Below are 20,000 nucleotides of genomic sequence, written 5' to 3' on the forward strand. Positions count from 1 at the left end.
TAGAAACCTTGTGAACACTCTAGAAGTCAAACTTTTTGCCCAATCAACATGAAACTTGGTCAAAATATTGGTTTTATTGATGTCTCGGACGAGTTCGAAAATTGTCTAGATTGGTGAAAAAACATGGCCACCAGGGGACGGGGCAGTTTTCTCTATATTTATATAGTGAAAACATGTTAACATTCTAGAAGTCACATTTTTGGTCCAATCTTCATGAAATTTGGTCAAAACATTTGTTTTTCTAGATACATGAGTTAAGTCCGGAAATGCTTACGGTCCGTTGAAAAACATGGCGTGCAGGGAAACGGGGCAGTTTTCCTTATATTTATATAGTACAAAAGGCTTGTGAACAGTCAAGAAGTCACATTTGTTTTGCCCAATCATCTTGAACATTGGTCAAATCATTGGTTTTATTGATATCTAGGACGAATTCGAAAAGGTTCGAGATCGGTGAAAAAACATGTCCACCAGTTGGCGGGGCAGTTTTCTCTATATGAATATAGTGAAAACATGCGACCACTCCAGAAGTCACCTTTTTGGCCCTTTTTACATGAAATTTGGTCAGAACATTTGTTTTCTAGATACGAGATTTGAGTTCGAAAATTAGTCCAATCCGTTGAAAAACATGGCTTCTGGGGGGGGGGGGGGGGGGGCGCATTTTCCTTATATTTATATATTTAAAAAAAGCCACTGTACACTCTAGAAGTCATTTTTTTTGCCCAATCATCATGAAACTTGGTGAAAACATTGGTTTTATTTATATTTCATATGAGTTCGAAAATGGTTCCTATCGGTAAAAAAACACACTTTTAAGCTCACCTGATTGCTCAGGTGAGGTTTTAGGATCGGTCTTTGTCCATCGTCCGTCCGTCCACATTTGGTTTGTAAAGACTCTAGCATGCACATTTCTTTATCATAGCATTCTTTATTAAAGTTTCTGAAAAGCTATATGGTCACAAGATGTTAGTCAAATTTGATTATGAGCAAAATCGCATAATAAATGCCAGAATTATTGCCATTAGATTGTCAAAATTTTCATTATATTATACAAAATCCTTGTAAACCCTCTAGAGTTCACAATTTTGTTTAAGATTTTATGAATCTTGGTCATAATAGTAATTTTTGTAACCAAAGTTTGATGTTTGGTCATGAGGGGTCAAACTATAGGTCACCAGGTCAAATCTTACAAAAACCTCGTAAACACTCCACACGCCAAGGTTTTAGTTCAATAATGATGAAAATTGACCAGGATGTTTTATTGATACAAATCAAAATAATAATCGTATCTGACACATCTGGCTCAAACACTTGATCACTATGTCATATTTTTTACAAATATTGAATGAACCGAATCCTCTCAGGTGAGCAAACTAGGGCCATATTGCCCTCTTTTTTAAGTAGTTATAATAGTGTAACAATTTATGGAAAGGATCAAATCGCTTACCAGTGTGACAAAGAACAAAAGCACGATAGTGGATAAGTCTTGAGCTTTATATCGGTCAATATAAAACGTCGAAGATTAAAACCGGATTTAAGGAGCTCCAAACCTCACTCTTAACCCAGAGTTGTTCGCAAAACATTTAAGCGTTAATAACAATCAGGAAGGGGACTTTTGTAAGTAAAACAGCAAGCACACACTATATTTTCCACGCCCGCGAAAGCCGAAATGGCATATAAGGTTTTATCGTAGAACAACACACACGGCATGTGTTTTTTTTTTCGAATTAGAAAATCGTTGTAAAATTTGTAAACTTTAATAGTAATCAAAAATACGTAAGCGGTAATAAAATAAGAAACTAAATATTTGCAGATGTTTACATATCTGTAATTGAAACCGGCACACAAAATTAAAATAGAACAATCCTTTTGCGGATATTAAGCTACTTCGCATTCTTGTAATACTCGAAAGAATCATGTAATAAGTGTCCAAGTCTGATAAATGAGACCAAATCGTTCTCCAAACCTGCGGTTGCATATGGGTTAACAACTTACAAGTAATATAATGAAAAATATATAACTAAATCCTGACTGGAATTTCTTTGCTATATAAACATGCATTAAGAAAGGTAAATTCGTTATATCAAACGGACTTAATGCAGTCATTAAGTTTTCTATCACAATATAATAATTTATCTTGTAGTCGCGTTGTTGTTCAGCATAAATGATTATTTCACTTTGAAACTGCAAAAAGGAATTGTACACAAGTCGTAATTATAATTATGTTGGTGATTAAAACGAAACGTTTATATCCCATATATAAAGTTCTTTTATCATTAAATTGACATGCATACACAAATTGAATATAAAACGATATGTGGCTAAACAAGTTTTTATTTGGTGAAATGAAAATTAACATGTATTTACAGCACACGTGTTACTAGTAACACAGGGATTATTTCCTATCACAATTATAATTACATCAATATGGCTTAGACGTTGGTGATATTACAAGTGTGTGTGATAAAGAAACCAATTGAAATACGTCCTCACTTATCAGCTTTAATAGAGATATGCTTTGCGGGCTTTTACAAATAGTCAAAAGTATGTCAACAACACGTGCTAACATTTCGGGAACTGGGCATAGGTATAGTACTGTATTTTGAAATCGGTTTAGACATGCAATAAAGAAAGCATTAAACGGTACAATTATTGTTGAAATGATTCCGATCCAAAGTATGACGTGTATTCGGTTTTGATTGGCAACCGGTTTGTAACAGATAGTATATATATATATATATATATATATATATATATATATATATATATATATATATATATATATATATATATATATATATGAAAGGAAAACACTGAACCGAACCCAACTTCGAACTTTAATATGATCGGTATTCGGGAGTGATTGGTTTTGGTTTCTAAGGTGTATTTTATGTATGTTTAAATATGGAAAAATATGGTGTCTACTTGATAAGTTTCCATCCTTGTTAATCAATGTGCACGGTAAACGAATGTTTCCACAGACTCACACAAAGTGATTCAGTCACGTGTTGCAAAAAATATAATAGCTGCAGATGATGCGCATAGTTTATCAATAGGTTATACAAGGTAACTAGTCAGTCATATTGTTGTTTAAAATATTAGTTCGGAAGGTGACCATGCGAATGGTCCAAATCTCTGTGTTTGAAGGCAGCATTTCTTCAAACCGACCCAAGCTGGTTATACGTCGGATCAAATGGTTGTGAGTTACCTCTTGGTAGGGACTGGTCTGGGTTTGGAAGGTGATCGTAAGACTTTTCATCACCATGGTTGTCTGTGATCTTAGCCACTCTACGTCCAAGGTGGTCGTAATCAGATGGATCGCTCTTGCATTGCAGGATCGGGAACTGATTAGTGTCGTACGTACTGTCGCTCACATTTGCAGTGCTCATCGGTTGACCGTGGCCCAGATGATTATACACCGCCTGGTCATGACCAACCAGACTCATTTGTTTGCTACAAGTGTAATCATACTCGGTACCTGACGAAGCAGCCACATTTTGCATACCTCCGACCTTTTCTCTGGAAACTTGGTGACCCTTAGTAGGATTTGCATAAGTATAATCGCTCAAACCCTTTTCAGAAGAATTGGATTGAACGTAATTATATTCCCTATCCTCCAATGCCATGTCATAGTCCGGAGTGAACGCTACGTTGTCCGCAGAATACACGTGTTTCCCTCCCTCAGGCACGTTCTGTAGTGAATTCAGAGCCTTAGCTGACTGCGTTTTATCATTTCGACGTTTTCTGAAATGTTGTCATAACAATTACATTGAATATATCCAGATGAAATAAACCCAATTCAAACATATGCATTTATATTGTGAGACATGTAAACATATTATTCATTGATGCCAATATGACATACTGTCCATTCGTTGCAACTACCAAACAATTTGAATTTTAGAATGTTCTTATTTATTTGCCCCTTTCACAATACGGTAGATGTGTATATCCAAAAAAAGCAAACCTTCGAATAAAAATTAAGGCCAAAACAGCTGCGATGATGACAACAGCTGCCACAAGAGGAATTGCGATCTTGAACCCCAGCATGTTGTCTCTAGTAGAGACGTTATCTGCAGTGAAACACACGTTTATTTACATATTGTCGTACACGATTATATGTTAGCTTATCGTACCCTATTTACAATATGTCTGAATATTGTTTGAATGCAGAATCTAGGCGTCTACATAAAGTGTGACATTTGTCACCCATACTTAAGCTGTTGTTACCCATACTTGAGCTGTTTTATATCGTGTTTTACCATATTTTGTTTATTTAAGTTTTATAAATCAAAAATCAAAACATAAATAAGTATTTGTAATTTATTTACAATATGTTAAAACAATTTACTTGACACGGTTCTTGAATGTGTAACGTTGTTAACTTGTGTTGCAGTACCTTAAAGAAGACATAAAGCAACCGTATTTGTTTGTGTTTTGAAATGTTTGAATACCATCCTACTAAATTATGGATACATATTACATTAATACATTATGCATATACACGTATACATGTAACTATTTCATAAAAATGGACTTGTATCTTAAACTTATACAACATTCGTTTGAATTGTGTTTGCTTTATGTTATATTTGCTTAAACAGGAGTAAAAGTACCTCATTAAATTAAATGCAAAACAATAATTACAATCATCACAACTAAGTACGGTCTTTTTGATAAGGCTGTGCTATGTGCATGCAATTGAAAACAAAAGTAACATTAACCTCTTGCCATAGAGGTTGACCCAATACGCGAATTTGTAACAATTTCAGATTGAGAGGCCGTTGCTGAAAAAAACAACATAAAATGGATTTGAGATAATGTTTGGTAAAAGTGTACCCGTTTTGGAATTATATGACATCTTTACCAAAATCATAAACGTTTCACATTAGTTGCTTGTATTTTATGGATCCACTTCGTTGCATTAACGTTAATGTGCATGTATTTGAGAAATAGAGAATAATAGGTTAGTGTTGATTATAGAAAAGGTTTATCATGCGAGGCCTAGAAAACAAAAAGCACGAGCCTTGGCGAGTGCTTTTGCGTTTTCGTGCCGAGCATGATAAACTTGATCTATAATAAACACAAATCTATTATTCTATTTATCCCACTTTTTATTCAGTAAACCTATTTATTTAAACAAAATAAGTTTAACTGGAAAATTTCGCTGGATTAATGACGTCATTTTGTCAAAAAAATACGTCAGTTCGCGCCGTGGTTTATAGCAGAAATTTAATCAACGGAGCTTTAATCAACCGAATTCGCTGTAAAAGTGGGATAAATAGAAAAAAAACATTATTTTATTTATGATCTACCACGCGCTCTTTAAAAAAATCAACGACATAACAATATGTAGCCAATACTATCTTATTCTAATATATTTAGACTTTCATGATGAAACGCGTGTGCATTTAATTAATGCCTTTATAAAATTATGATATTTGTTAATTTTATTCCTCTACATAAACTAAATAAATGATAATATTTGAATGTTGTTGAAAACGACTTTTACTGGTTTTAATGAACAAAAATAAATGTCACAGTGTACTAAAACAGCACATCCCAATGATTTAAACATGTGTAACCGAAATTAGTCTGTGTACCTCCATTAGAAGTTGTATCAGTTCTAGAAGTTGACTCTGGAAACACGGGACGTATAGACTATTACAACATGCAGCTAATAATCACACTTGGACTGTATGAAAAAAGCAGTCCTGAATAAAATATACGTATCTACTATCAAAATGTGCAGTTAGCCTTTTTTATTTAACTTGAAGTAGAAACAGAAGAAAACATTGTACACAAGTGTTACAAATGAAAGCAGCATTACTAAAACAAGAGGGCCATGATGGCCCTGAATCGCTCACCTGACTCATAAAGATCAGATGAAAACTATGACCTCTATTGTCTACACAATGTTTTTCTATGATTTGACCTAGTGACCTAGTTCCTGACTCTAGATGACCCAAATACAATCCTAATCCAGATTTCATCAAGATAAACATTCTGACCACAGTTCATAAATATTGGATGAAAACTGTGACCTCTATTGTCAACACAAGGTTTTTCTATTTATTTGACCTAGATTGTTACCCCAGATGACCCAAATACAATCCCACCCAGATTTCATCAAGAATTCTGACCAAATTTCATAAAGGTTGGATGAAAACTGTGATCTCTAATGTCTACACAAGGTTTTTATATTATTTGACCTAGTGACCTAGTTTTTGACCCCAGATGACCCGAATAAAATCCCAACCCAGATTTCATCAAGATAAACATTCTGACCAAATTTCATAAAGATTGGATGAAAACTGTGACCTCTATTGTCTACAGAAGGTTGTTCTATTATTTGACCTAGTGACCTTGTTTTTGACCCCAGATGACCCAAATACAATCCCAAACCGGATTTCATCAAGATAAACATTTTGATCACATTTCATCAAGATTGGATGCAAACTGTGACCTCTTCTGTCTACACAAACAAATTGTTGACGGACGGACGCACGGACACACGCAGGCACGCACAACGGACGCCGGACATCACACGATCACATAAGCTCACCGTTTCACTTCATGTCAGGTGACCTAAAAATATGTGTCGGAGATAAACATGAACAGTTGTGGTTAAAATCCCATAGAAACAAGGGCTGTTTGTAAAACATGCATGCCCCCCTATATGGGCTATAAGTTGTAGTAGCAGCCATTGTGTGAATACGTTTATTGTCACTGTGAATGGTGGTGGTGGTGGTGGTGGTGGTGGTGGTGGTGGTGGTGGTGGTGGTGGTGGTGGTGGTGGTGGTGGTGGTGGTGGTGGTGGTGGTGGTGGTGGTGGTGGTGGTGGTGGTGGTGGTGGTGTAGTAGAAGTAGTAGTAGTAGTAGTAGTAGTACTAGTAGTAGTACTAGTAGTAGTACTAGTAGTAGTAGTAGTAGTAGTACTAGTAGTAGTAGTAGTAGTAGTAGTAGTAGTAGTAGTAGTAACTAGTAGTAGTAGTAGTAGTAGTAGTGGTAGTATAGTAGTAGTAGTAGTAGTAGTGGTAAAAGTAGTAGTAGTAGTGGCAGTAGTAGTAGAAGTAGTAATGGCGGTGGTGGGTGGTGGTGGTGGTGGTGGTTGGTGGTGGTGGTGGTGGTGGTGGTGGTGGTGGTGGTGGTGGTGGTGGTGTGTGGTGGTGGTGGTGGTGGTGGTGGTGGTGGTGGTGGTGGTGGTGGTGGTGGTGGTGGTAGTAGTAGTAGTAGTAGTACTAGTAGTAGTAGTAGAAGTTGTAGTAGTAGCAGTAGTAGTAGTAGTAGTAGTAGTAGTAGTAGTAGAGTAGTAGTGTAGTAGTAGTAGTAGTAGTATAGTAGTAGTAGTAGAAGTAGTAGGTAGTAGTAGTAGTAGTAGTAGTAGTAGTAGTAGTAGTAGTAGTAGTAGTAGTAGTAGTAGTAGTAGTAGTAGTAGTAGTAGTAGTAGTAGTAGTAGTAGTAGTAGTAGTAGTAGCAGTAGCAGTAGCAGAAGCAGTAGCAGCATTACAAGACCAATACTTAAGAATGATCAAATGGGAAAAGGTAACCTAGCACTGGCAGTAAATATGGGGCTCATTTACAGGTCAGATTTGGAATCTCTGCTGTAAAATGAGATTTTGAATGAATTAAAGGGAGGCAAATCTGTAAAAAAAAGAACATACATAAACCGTAGTTGTTTCCCTTGTTTGAACCATGCTAAATCCTTACAAGTTTGGAAAGAATTGGATGAAAAATTTGGACTTTATTGCATAAACACCATTTTCTCAATTCAAGGGGAGGTAATTCTGTACTTTATGGACCAATAATGCTCATTTTTTGTAGGGTTCGTGTCCTCATTGATATAAAGACACTGTGCAAATTTGGAAAAGATCGGACAAAAAATGTGGAAGATTTTTGAAAGTTTTCACAAAATAGGCAAAAACGAATAAACATGCAAAGTTCAACGAGCTCCTACGGCCATGTTTTTTGACGAATCAAATTTCTTTGAACAACTTTTTCAGGGGAGTCTTCAAAGGTCATCCCTGTGAATTTTTTTGAAAATCTGATGAGCGGTTTCTGACAAGAAGATTTTTTAAGGTTTTTACCATATATGGTCATGGCGGCCATCTTGGTTATGTGATCAATTTTTTTTTAACAATTCTTTTGTCCCATGACCTAGGGATGCTCCACATGAAATTTAGTTGAAATTGGCTCAATGGTTTAGTAGAAGAAGATGTTTACAAATTGTTTACAGACAGACAGACGGACGGACGGACGGACGCCGGACGCTGAGTGATCACAATAGCTTACCCCGAGCTATCGCTCAGGTGAGCTAAAAATAGCTTTATTGTTAAATTACATAAATCTATTCATTTTGGTATGGACCTATAATTCGTGTTTGGACAGTATTTGGATGGGTCGTCATTATTATAATAAAACTATTTGTATACTTTAAATGCACACGAATTATCTGTAGTTATTTTGTCTGAATAGTTTATTTTTGAATGTATTCCTCTATATAAATGCTATTATGTGTATGTTGTTTAAACCGAATTTACTGGTCTTAATGAATTAACATAAATGTCAGAGTGTACTCAAGCAGCATATCCAAATGATTTAATTAAACATGTGTAACCCAAATTAGAAGTTGTTCTAGTTCTAGAAGTTATCTCAGTTTTAGAAGTTGTATCAGTTCTAGAAGTTGAATCAGTTCTAGAAGTTGTATCAGTTCTAGAAGTTGTATCAGTTCTAGAAGTGGACGCTGAAAAAAACGCGACGTAGAGACTATTGCAACATGCAGTTAATAATCACACTTGGACTGTATGAAAAAATCAGGACTGCATAAAATATCTCTCGATATGAATTACCTGAATCTATGCATTTTGGTATAACCTAACTTTCGTGTTTGGGCAGTAATTGGATGGGTCGTCATTAAAATGTATTTTTTTAAAATATATGCATACTTTACATACAAACGAATTTGCTGTAGTTATTATTTTCTACATAGTATATTTGTTAATGTATTCCTCTGTTAAAATGCTATTATATTTTTTATTACGACTTTTAATGGTTATAATGAATTAAAATAAATGTCACAGTGTACTCAAACAGTATATCCGATGGATTTAAACATGTGTAACCGAAATAAGTCTTGTTCCTCGATTAGAAGTTGTCTCAGTTCTACAAGTGGACGCTGAAAAAACGCGACGGTTCGACTATCGCAACGTGAAGTTAACTTTTTTTAAATTACACATGTAGTAGAAACAGCAGAAAACATTGTATACAAGTGTTAGAAATAAATACAGCAGGACTTAAAAAATATCTGATTGTTTATAACATGAATCTGTTGATTTTGGTATGGTCCTATAATTCGTGTTTGGACAGTATTTGGATGGGTCGTCATTATTATAAGAAAAATATTTGAATATGTGTACTTTACATGCAAACGAATAGCTGTAGTTATTCTTTTCTGAATAGTTAATTTCTTTTTTTTTCTTTATATTAATGCTATTTTGTGTATGTTGTTTTAAACGACTTTTTCTGGTTCTTATAAATTAAAATAAATGTCACAGTTTACTAAAACAGCATATCCCTATGATTTAAGCATGTGTAACCGAAATAAGTATGTGTATCTCCATTAGGAGTTGTCTCAGTTCTAGAAGCTGAGTCTGATAAACGCGACGTACAGACTATTGGGACGTTCAGTTAACCCTTTATTTAATAACACATATACTACAAACAGCTGCAAATATTGGACACAAGTTTTAACAAGAGCAACGCCTAGCGATTGCAGATCGCTCATCTATTTGCTTTTAAAGGTGAAGGGACATATCTAAATACTTCAATCAAAAAGCGGGGAAGGGGGGGAGAGGGATGTATAGTGTGGGGGTGTGGTCATTTTTTACATTATCTTTCAAAAATAAGAAAAATATGAAAACATATTTATTTATTTTTTTTGGGGGGGGGGGGGGTTTGGGTGGGATGGTGGTTGGACGGTCTTTCAAAAATAAAATAATAAAATTATTTTTTTGTGTTTTTTTATCAATTTTATTGGGAGGAGGGGGGGGCGGTCTGGTGTGGGGTCGGGGGGGGGGGGGTTGTTAGAGGGGGGTATAGTGTGGGGGTGTGGTCATTTATTAGATGATCTTCAAAAATAAGGAAAAACACGGAAAAAATGGGGGAGGGGGATTCTGGGGTGGGCCGTGGGGGGATGGTTTGGGTGGAGTCTATTACTGTGGTATGTAAGGTAAGGGTTGTTTTCTCAAGTATGAATTAAATCTGATCATAAATAAAGAAGTCATTGCAATTTTAGCAACATTTAATAGTTTGACCTTGAGAGTCAAGGCCATTCAAAGGTCAAGGTCAAATTCAACTTGCAAGGTACAGAATCCTCATGATAGTTTAAAAGTATTTGAAGTTTTAAAGCAATAGCTTTGATACTTTAGAAGTAAAGTTGATCTAAACACAAAATTTAACCAAATATTCAAAGTTCCTAAGTAAAAAAAGGGCCATAATTCCGTCAAAATGCAAGCCAGAGTTATGCAAATTGTCCTGTACAGTCCCCATATGATAGTTAGCGAGTGTTCAAGTCTGAATAGCTATGATACTTGAGGAGTAAAGTGGACCAAAACCCAAATTTTTACGAGAATGTTTAATTTTCTAAGTATAAAAGAGCCATCATTCTGTCAAAATGCCAGTCAGAGTTACATAACTTTACCAGCACAGTCCCTTTATGATCGAAAGTACGTGTTTCAAGTATAAAAGCAACGGCTTTGATAAATTAGAAATAAAGTGGACCTAAACACAAAACTTTACCAAATTTTCAAATTTCTAAGTATAAAAAGGGCATATAATTGTCAAAATGCCAGCCAGAGTTATCTTACTTTGCCTGCCCAGTCCCGTCATGATAGTAAGTAAGTGTACCAAATTTGAATGCATAAGCTTTGATACTTTATGGGAAAAAAGGACCAAAACACAAAACTTAACCGGACGCCGACGCCGACGCTCAGGTTAAGACAATAGCTCATAATTTTCTTTTAAAAAAAATGATGAGCTAAAAATGAAGCAAGCAGGGCTGAATAAAATATTTCTCGATGTCAATTACCTAAATATATGCTTTTTCTAATGGACCTAGCATTCGTGTTTGCACATTATTAGGATGGGTCCTCATAATTATAATAACTATTTTCATATGTATAAATCACAAGGCCTGTGTTCGTATACTGGCTAACGACAAATTGCTTGCGACTTTAGTTAAGCCCCATATAAAAGAAGCAATGCAGTTGTTTTAAATATCACATTTATTCGCTCCTGACAACTCATTTCGCTACATGTTATATAGAAATCTTTAATAAAGTGTCACATTATATTTCTGATCGATTGTAACGAAATATATTTTGTCTCGAGGTAGTTTAACATGTGCATATACAAACAGGAGGGCAATTCCTATTATCACAAATCAGGTCGAGGCTTAGCTTATTTGCCGTATCTTTTTACACCATGACTCACAATTAAGTACTTATATGTACATTTTATAAATGTTAAAATCAATAGACCTTGAATTACCGTTTGGAGTGGTAACAACCGGTGTTGTGATATCTGAAAAACAAATCAAATGATCGCGATTTCTTGCGTTGATGGTGTATGCTATTTAAGAAAAGAGAGGTACTTAAATTCTTTTGTCAAGCACGTTTTAAGGCAAAACATTAAAGAAATAAATCACATACAACAACAACAACAACAACAACAACAACAACAACTACTACTACTACGACGACTACTACGACTACTACTACTACTACTGCTACTACTACTACTACTACTACTACGACGACGACGACTACGACTACGACTACGACTACGACTACTTCTAGACGACGACGACTAGGAGGAGGAAGAAGGACTACTACCACGACAAATGACAACAACCAGTACTACTAATACTAATACGACTACAGGTACGAGCTACTACTACTACTACGACTACTACTACGACTACTACTACGACGACTACGACGACAGACTACTACTACGTTCGACTACTACGACTACGGCTACTACTACTACTACTACTACTACCGACTACTCTGACTACGACTACGACTACTACGTACTACTACTATACTACTACTACTACTACCACTACTTCTCTACTACTACACTTTTTAACTACTACTACTTTACTAATTCTACTACTATGCTACTACTACTAATACTTCTTACTACTACTTCCACCTACTTCTACTACTACTACTACTACTACTACTACTACTACTACTACTACTACTACTACTACTACAACAGCTTCTACTACTACTTCTACTACCACGTGTACTCTTATTTTCTACTACTACTACTTCTACTACTATAATGAGAGAAGTATCATTATTACCTAAACACCTTGGATAATTGCATGAAAAACTAGATTTGCAGCTTCCATCTTCGTTCTGCTTGAACATCACGCCTTTTCCGCATGTAACACTGCACGGTCCCCAGGAACCACATCCAGGTGTATAGGGACATTTATCTGATACAGATTGTGGACAACAAGGTTTATAATCCATCGAGCATATGTGGTTTCTTATACATTTAATAAAAAAACGCAATTATCAATAGTAATAAATTTGTTTTTAACATGAAACTTATATTATTTTTCCACGACTCTATATATATATATAAGTCGCGTTCTGAGAAAACTGGGCATAATGTATGTGCGTAAAGTGTCGTCCCAAATTAGCCTATGCAGTCCACACAGGCTAATCAGGGACGACGCTTTCCGCTTTTATGACATTTTTCGTTTAAATGAAGTCTCTTCTTAGCAAAAATCCAATTAAGGCGGAAAGTGTCGTCCCGGATTAGCCTGTGCGGACTGCACAGGCTAATCTGGCACGACACTTTACGCACATGCATTATGCCCAGTTTTCTAAGAACAAGACTCATATAATATAATAATTAATAAGTTAACACATTTCTTGATTTAGTTCTTACATGACGAATTTTCTCGGTAATGTGATCTCTTTATCGACATTTCAGAAAATACCGACAAACAACAAGTTGTTATTTATGTGTGACATAACTGCTACGTGTTCGTGAACAGTATAATTATATCGCATTATAAATACTGATACAATTCATAATATGACAAAAAATACATACCACAAGGGTGCACTACCATCATGTAGAATTAAACAGTCCGCAATTTAGTTTAAATAGATTGCTTTTCCATTTTATATAGATATATTACTTGTCTTCCTTGTTTGAATCGTGTTATTTCAAACAATATTCAGTTTGAACGTTCAAATTCACGCACATCCGTAATAAATCGTGTTTTTATATGAAATCGATTGTATCAGTTACACTTGAATACGTCGTAGGGGAACCCCGAAGTGTAAAGTAACGCACACGTTCAGCATTCAAATGATTAAAGTATGCGTACGAACAATTACTGTGGATATTATAGATAACAATACTCATAATGGTGAAAAAAAAACTTCGACACCCATTTGTTTAAGTAATTGGAATGGCGTAACAATAAATATCAATGATCCACTTGCTTAACAGTGTGATACAGAAAAAAAGCACGATACACAACACAAATACACACAATGTCAAAAACACATAAAAGTGAACGAAACAGGGGCCTTAAATCGGTGAACGTTAAACAGCCGAGATTAAAATCGGGTTTTAGGAGGTCCTTACATCACACTTAGGCCAGAGAATTTCACAAAACAATGAAGCGTGAATGCAATTATACAGGAGCCTTGTGTAACTATTTAAGAAAACCTATTTGGTTAAACGTTAGAAAAACACAAATGATATGTTTAAAAATTAAGAATATCGTTTTCAAACGTATTAGTGTTCAATAATACGTAAGTGATGCTGAAAATACTAACTAAACATTTGCAGATGGATAAAATTTTCTAACTGATTCCTAACAAAAAATAGCCTAATCCTTCAGCAAAACAAGACATGCTCTTTTGCGAATATTAAGCTTCTTTGGTTTTCAGTTATTATTCGAGAATTTCGCAGTCAAGCCTCCTAAATCAAACTAAATCTTTCTCCAAACCGGCGTTTGTATTAGAGTTTACAAACAATTACATAACAATTTAATAAACAGATCATGCCGGGAATTCCTCTGTCATACAATTGTTACTTTAAATGGAATTACAGCAATCATGAAGTTTTTTATAACAGTACTGTACTTTATATGGTAGTTTTATAATCGTGCAGCATATATTAGCATGTCACTTGCACAGAACATAAAGACATTGAGCATTTTATGAGTAAGTACACTAATTTTGTTGTTTGGAAACTGGTCGATCACGTATATAAGGTGCCTGTACTAACCGACATGCATAAACAATTGGTGAATTGTACTATTTGTGACATCACATGTATTTTATTGAGTGAAAAATACATTAAATATGCATGCATTGTAATGTTCAAACCAACTGTTCGAAATATAGTATAATGTATTTGCAGTTTTATCTAAATACTAACAGCGCAAGTTTTAATAGTAACACAGGGGAGATTTTGCATCACAATTATATGGTCAATCAATGCGCTTAGTATGTTAGAAAATTGTGTCCTATTAGTACAGTTGATATAGTCAAGTCGTTGGTTCTTATTGTCGATATACCGTTTCAAGGTCAATTTTTGTTCTTGACTTCTCGATAAGAACTAACTTTACATTGACACCATACAACACAATATTTATATTAATGTACATGTGCAACACATAAATATTGATTAGAAATTGGTGATTTAATAAGAGTGTGTGCCAAAGAAACACATTGTGCTTATTTATCAGCTTTCATAGAAATATGCTTTGCGGCTTTTTCAGACAGGGGTAATCCCGTGACAACTAAGATGGCGACGTCCGAGCCGAAGCAGGTATTTAACGAAATAAACGATAATCACGTTCTTGCTGATATCGTTGGAAAGTGCGCGGCATTTAAAAATAAATAAAGTAATAAAGGTATAAAACGGCGTTATATATCTGTCTCGGCATGGACATCGCCATCCCGTGATTACCCCCTTTGTATTTACAATGTGGAAAAAAGTCAACTGTACAGTCAAGAAAATAGTCAATACCAAAAGTTCTAACATTTCGGGAGATGGGCATCAATCGTGATGCATCGAATAGTTCCGGAATCCTCCGCAAGATAGAATTCGGGTCTAATGGTCGCCATCTTGGCTTGTATTACTACTTTACTACTCAAAATGATATCAGTCTATAGTGTATGGCTGTATACGACGCGCGTTGAACTTACGCAAATTTTTCTGTCGTTTTTTTAATACAAAGAACACCGTCAACGTTTATTTGTTGGGCATTTGGACCTATTATCCAAACCATTTATTTCAATAACATTAATTCACCACGTTGTTGTCAACCTTTGAAAAAGAATTGACGGTGTTTACAAAACTACCCACAACGAAAGAGAAACTAGATTCGTGAAATTTCGCGATGTAAAGACTAAATATTTGTTTAGTTTCAGGCAGAGAATCCAACAAAGACGATATAATATTTAAGCGATTCCGACTATCATTGCCGACTGCAGTACTGGCTTAAATACCTATTTAGATCAGGGGGGCATGCGTATACTGGAGCTTTCCGTGTTTAAGCGAGGCTAGTTGGAGCTGACTTCCAAGAAGGCGTCTTTTTTCTTGAAGGAGTAGCACCCGGTAAGCCTCGTTGTATTTCAATTTATTTTAAAAGAGTACGCCCTTTCGGATCTATGGAGTTTGTGCTTCCCTCGTTTGAGAAATCGGATGTACATCTATTATAATACACAGAATTGACACGCGTGTACTGTAAATATTACTAAAATCACGATTATTTAATTTTACCGACGTCGTTTCATCTCTGATAACTAATTTATTGCCAAAAATAGTTTGACACCCCTTTTTGGCAAAATGAAATAGTTGCGATTTTAGTTATATTTTACTGAACACGTGCATAAATTCTGTATATTATTAGAGAAAATTCTATTTGTATATCCGATTTCTCGAATGTCAAGTAAGTTGACAACCGATTTGTGGACGGTTTTCCTTCAATGACTTTTTTTATCCCGACGTCTACGATCTTGAAACAAAAACACACGAGGGAAGCACAAACACCGTAGAGCCGAGAGGAAGCATTCATTTAAAATAAATTTAGCTAAAACGTGGCTTACCGCTACATCTTCACGAAAAAAACAGAAAACGACGACTTATTGGAAGTAAGTTCCAACTGACCTAAATTAAACAGGTCATGTATAAAAATTGTTTTCATCAAAATTTTGAATTGGTTGAATATTAATGATCTTATTAATTTACTTGTCTGTAATAATTAAGAGTATTTATTTGTAAAACCCATGATAGTGTGATATAAAAAAAAGTTTTTCATCAAATTAACATTTCGTATTTACTATTATTAGCTCGGATGTTATTGAAGAAAATCCGAGGTGTTGTCATACACAGCTCGTCGTCCGGCGTCCTCCGTCCGGTGTCCGCCGTCCGCCATGCTAAAACCTTAACATTGGCTCTAAAATCAAAATGCTTCCACCTACAACTTTGAAACTTCATATGTAGATGCACCTTGATGAGTTCTACACGCCACACCCATTTTTGTGTCACTAGGTCAAAGGTCAAGGTTACTGTGACCTCTAAACAAAAAACAAATAAAATAATTCTGACAAGCTTTCATTTATTTAAAACTGCACGTGCAGCGGAGCGTTGGCACCCGTTATGCGGTGCTCTTTTTGTTATTTAATATAACTAAAATTTATAATTACCATTATTTTGAAACCAAGATTTTGTTAATTTAATATTTTTTCCACATTGTCCACATTTATTGATTCAAACTGGAATGTATTGATTATGGTGTTTGCATTTCAGCATTTTATAATATAATATTGCTTTAAAAATGAAGTAAAATAACAAAAACAAAAAGCATATTTATTATGCATACGTTCGCATGTAATCGTATTATAATTATTTTATGTTTAGCACCAACGATCCCAAATGATTCCATTTATATAAAGTTATCTAATCTGGTGTCATTACACTATTATTGTAGTATTTTGTCGTATTTTGTTCTGGTATATTAATGTTTAAAACAGAAAACACACACACAATAGTTCCACTTAATTGGAGTAATTGCTAATGTTCGTTTGAAGTGTTAGCAAATAATCGCGTTCAGTTAGTGTTTTGTTGGTGCATGCTATATTTTGCTATATTATTTCAAGTTTGATCCTTTCAATGTGGTTGTTTAGGGGCATTTGTTTTCGTGATGTTGTTTGGGTGTATACGCTGTTAAGGTTTCGTCTAAAACCATAACGTAATCTTCATAATACATAAACACAAGCTGCAGACGGTAATAACATTTGTCATTGACACTGTGATAGACTGTCTGATTATTTGTGTTCCCTTTTCCGACAAAGATTCCCATCATCCTTTTAATTTCGGTCATATCTTTTTAATGTACTCATATTCATGATCTTCCAAATTCGGCTGAGAATGCAATGTCTTTGGAACAATGCTTGTTCCAGGAAGTTCTGTATTTATCGTCCCATACGCGTTACTGCTTACACGTCCCTTTAACTCTGCGTATGGATGCTCTCCTGGTCCCGAACTATCGCGTTGAGGCAGCGACAGCGTGTAGTTATTTTCTCTCTCGTCCAGAACATTTTCATACACCGCCTTGCACGCCTTGTCAGCACAGTGCGGTAACACTTCATTTGACGCAAGGTGAGTCAGTGAATGGACATTACTTGCCACCAGTCTTTTGTGATGTTTCCTACAATATAACATGCGTTTAAAATGTGCTAAAAAGAAAAGACAATCAGCAGCTTACATTGTGCAATTTACGTACAATTTGTGACAATAACTTTATATGTTTAATTTAAGTTCTTTTATACATTCATAACCGTCTTAATTTATTTTACGCAAGAAAATATACCTGCGGATAAATAAGACGCCAAGAACAATAGAGATGATGATGACGACGGCAGCAACAACTGGAACTGCGACCTCGACCCCTTGCATGGATTCTCCCTTTGCCAGGTCGTGAGATGGAACTAAAATGTTGAGGTAACGTTATTGTATTCACTGATTTTTTAAGCAAGAAGTATTTCAGACGCTGAAATTTTACACACATTTAAATATATAACATGACCGTAGTATATTATATACTGATTGCATTTCTCAAGAAGCTCTGTTGTGCGGTATAACATTACCTGCATTAGGTGTTTCATAACGAGTTTGTTTGTCAGCTAGAAACACATCGATGGCAGATGATTAGATAACGTACAAAGTTTCTTAATGGAAAAAAATCTTACAGACATTATTTGCAATAACTAACATTTTTTTTATAAACTAATAAAGTCAAATAACTTCAGCATTTTCCTTTAGTCATGGTATGTAACCGAAAATATCAGGAAATGTTTAAAAAATATGTGAGCTTCGTCATGCAAAACGTTAATTTATGTGCTTGTTTAGACTTTCCCATTCAGAATCAGTGTAATGGCGTTATTCAAACAACATTAAACCAAAATAGCCTGTTAGTTACTCACAGTATGTTTATGTTTATTTTGTTTGCTGCTCACCAGCGTCTTAGAGTAAAAAAGAAGGAGCTTTTCAAACTTGAATCAGGAAGGAAACGTATTTAAATAATTTTTGTAAGGACTATACACTTGTATAGCGTATCTAAGCAGTAGAAGATTAAATACGCTTTGACCATTATTATCTATAACATTTCCGAAATTTATTGTGAATATTACGTGCAGAAGTGGAGACTGTTGTGGCAGGCCACTTTGTGACATTATCCGTCTTCTTGACAACACTTGCCGTAGTGTGTGTTGTCGACGTCGTCGTCGTTGTGGTTGTAGAAATAGCAGTAGAAGATTTCGTGGCTGAAAGGAATATTAAAGAATTCAAATAGTATGCAATTATTTGCTTTTTCCGATTGTTACTTTGTGTTCCCATTTATTAAAAAATGAAAAATACATTTTGTATTTTGATTGTTTTGTTATTAAAATACGAAATAAAAATGTGTGTAACAAGATTTCACTCGGTTTCAGTTATCTATTTAACCCGTTGTGTTTCAAACGGGAAATTGGATCAATAAAGAAGTATATTCTGCGTATTGCTTATTTATGTTTATTTATCAAAATACCAACAATCGTAAGGAATGTGATGCATTAATCGCATTATATTCATCATGTAAATAAGATGAACTGTCCTTCCGATGAAAGAGTTAAGTGAACATTGTTTTTCAAGTGACAAAAACATTGATCTCGAAAAGAAATGTAATGTTTAACGTAAAGTGTGTTTTTTAAGTACACAGTACGTTCACCTGCATTTTCACTGAAAAATAAGTCGCAATCTGCTGAACAGATGGTTTTGTATGGGTCTTGGAGGTGACCTCATATAATGACCCCACACACATGCCACACGTCTCAATTGGCTGTAGTAAATACATATATATCTCTGCAAATCTAACCTAGAATTAGGTCATTTTTCCGCTGCATGACTGTTCACCAGTATGGACGATGGTAAACTGTCAACAATAACTTGAAGTGTTAATAAGAAACATTTCAACACAATAAGACTCACAAGTGTTTGAAGTTCTTTTTGTAGAGGTGAAGACCGGCACAGTTGATTCTGAAAAACACATCAGGTTTTCATGTTAAAGCTATCTTGTATAATGTCTCTTTCTTGTAAAACTGCTGCTGATGCTGCTACTACTACTGGTGTTAGTAGTAGTAGTAGAAGCAGCAGCAGCATCAGTAGTAGCAGACGCATCAGCAGCATCGCATAATTAGTATTAGTAGCATATAGTTAAGTATAGTAGTAGTAGTGTAGTAGTAGTATAGTAGTAGTGTAGTAGTAGTAGTAGTAGTAGTAGTAGTAGTAGTAGTAGTAGTAGTAGTAGAGAGTAGTAGTAGTAGTAGTAGTAGTAGTAGTAGTAGTAGTAGTAGTAGTAGTATTAGTAGTAGTAGTAGTAATAGTAGTAGTAGTAGTAGTAGTAGTAGTAGTAG

General features: G+C 35.1%; 3 protein-coding genes across 5 annotated transcripts in view; 1 reads left to right on the top strand and 2 right to left on the bottom strand.

The window, feature by feature from the left end:
• The window catches only part of LOC127862393 (NIPA-like protein 2), a 372,103-nt gene that overhangs the window by 136,657 nt on the left and 215,446 nt on the right, over window positions 1-20,000 (top strand). The gene's annotated exons all lie outside the window — the stretch shown is intronic.
• Window positions 2,818-13,346, bottom strand: LOC127862400 (uncharacterized). Of its 2 annotated transcripts, XM_052401492.1 has the most exons (5): window positions 13,135-13,346; window positions 12,371-12,505; window positions 11,545-11,577; window positions 3,965-4,070; window positions 2,818-3,741 (listed from the first exon to the last, which is right to left on the bottom strand). In XM_052401492.1, the coding sequence occupies exons 1-5, from the start codon at window positions 13,154-13,156 to the stop codon at window positions 3,156-3,158; spliced, it is 882 nt and encodes a 293-aa protein (XP_052257452.1). In that variant the 5' UTR covers window positions 13,157-13,346; the 3' UTR covers window positions 2,818-3,155. The 2 variants fall into 2 exon arrangements, with proteins under 2 accessions (XP_052257452.1, XP_052257453.1); XM_052401493.1 differs by lacking the exons at window positions 11,545-11,577; window positions 12,371-12,505; window positions 13,135-13,346 and adding exons at window positions 4,349-4,396; window positions 4,722-4,780.
• The window catches only part of LOC127862402 (uncharacterized), a 10,980-nt gene continuing 7,883 nt past the window's right edge, over window positions 16,904-20,000 (bottom strand). The window contains exons 2-5 of one of the 2 annotated variants that reach the window (XM_052401496.1): window positions 19,576-19,623; window positions 18,741-18,872; window positions 17,921-18,038; window positions 16,904-17,758 (exon numbers count right to left, since the gene is read on the bottom strand). In XM_052401496.1, the coding sequence (XP_052257456.1) occupies window positions 17,428-17,758; window positions 17,921-18,038; window positions 18,741-18,872; window positions 19,576-19,623 (629 nt within the window). In that variant the 3' untranslated portion in view covers window positions 16,904-17,427. The remainder of the gene's footprint in view (window positions 17,759-17,920; window positions 18,039-18,740; window positions 18,873-19,575; window positions 19,624-20,000) is intronic. The other variant, XM_052401495.1, reaches the window with a different exon arrangement.

Source organism: Dreissena polymorpha, chromosome 16, assembly GCF_020536995.1.
Source record: "Dreissena polymorpha isolate Duluth1 chromosome 16, UMN_Dpol_1.0, whole genome shotgun sequence".
Classification (NCBI taxonomy): Eukaryota; Metazoa; Mollusca; class Bivalvia; order Myida; family Dreissenidae; genus Dreissena; species Dreissena polymorpha.

Excerpts from the sequence above, each read along its gene's own strand:
- LOC127862400 (XM_052401492.1), bottom strand. The coding sequence starts at position 13,156 with ATGATGGTAGTGCACCCTTGTG. Across the intron at positions 4,071-11,544 it reads GGTTGTTACCACTCCAAACG|ATAACGTCTCTACTAGAGAC; the intron begins GTAATTCAAGGT and ends GTTTCACTGCAG. Across the intron at positions 3,742-3,964 it reads GCCTTAATTTTTATTCGAAG|AAAACGTCGAAATGATAAAA; the intron begins GTTTGCTTTTTT and ends ACAACATTTCAG.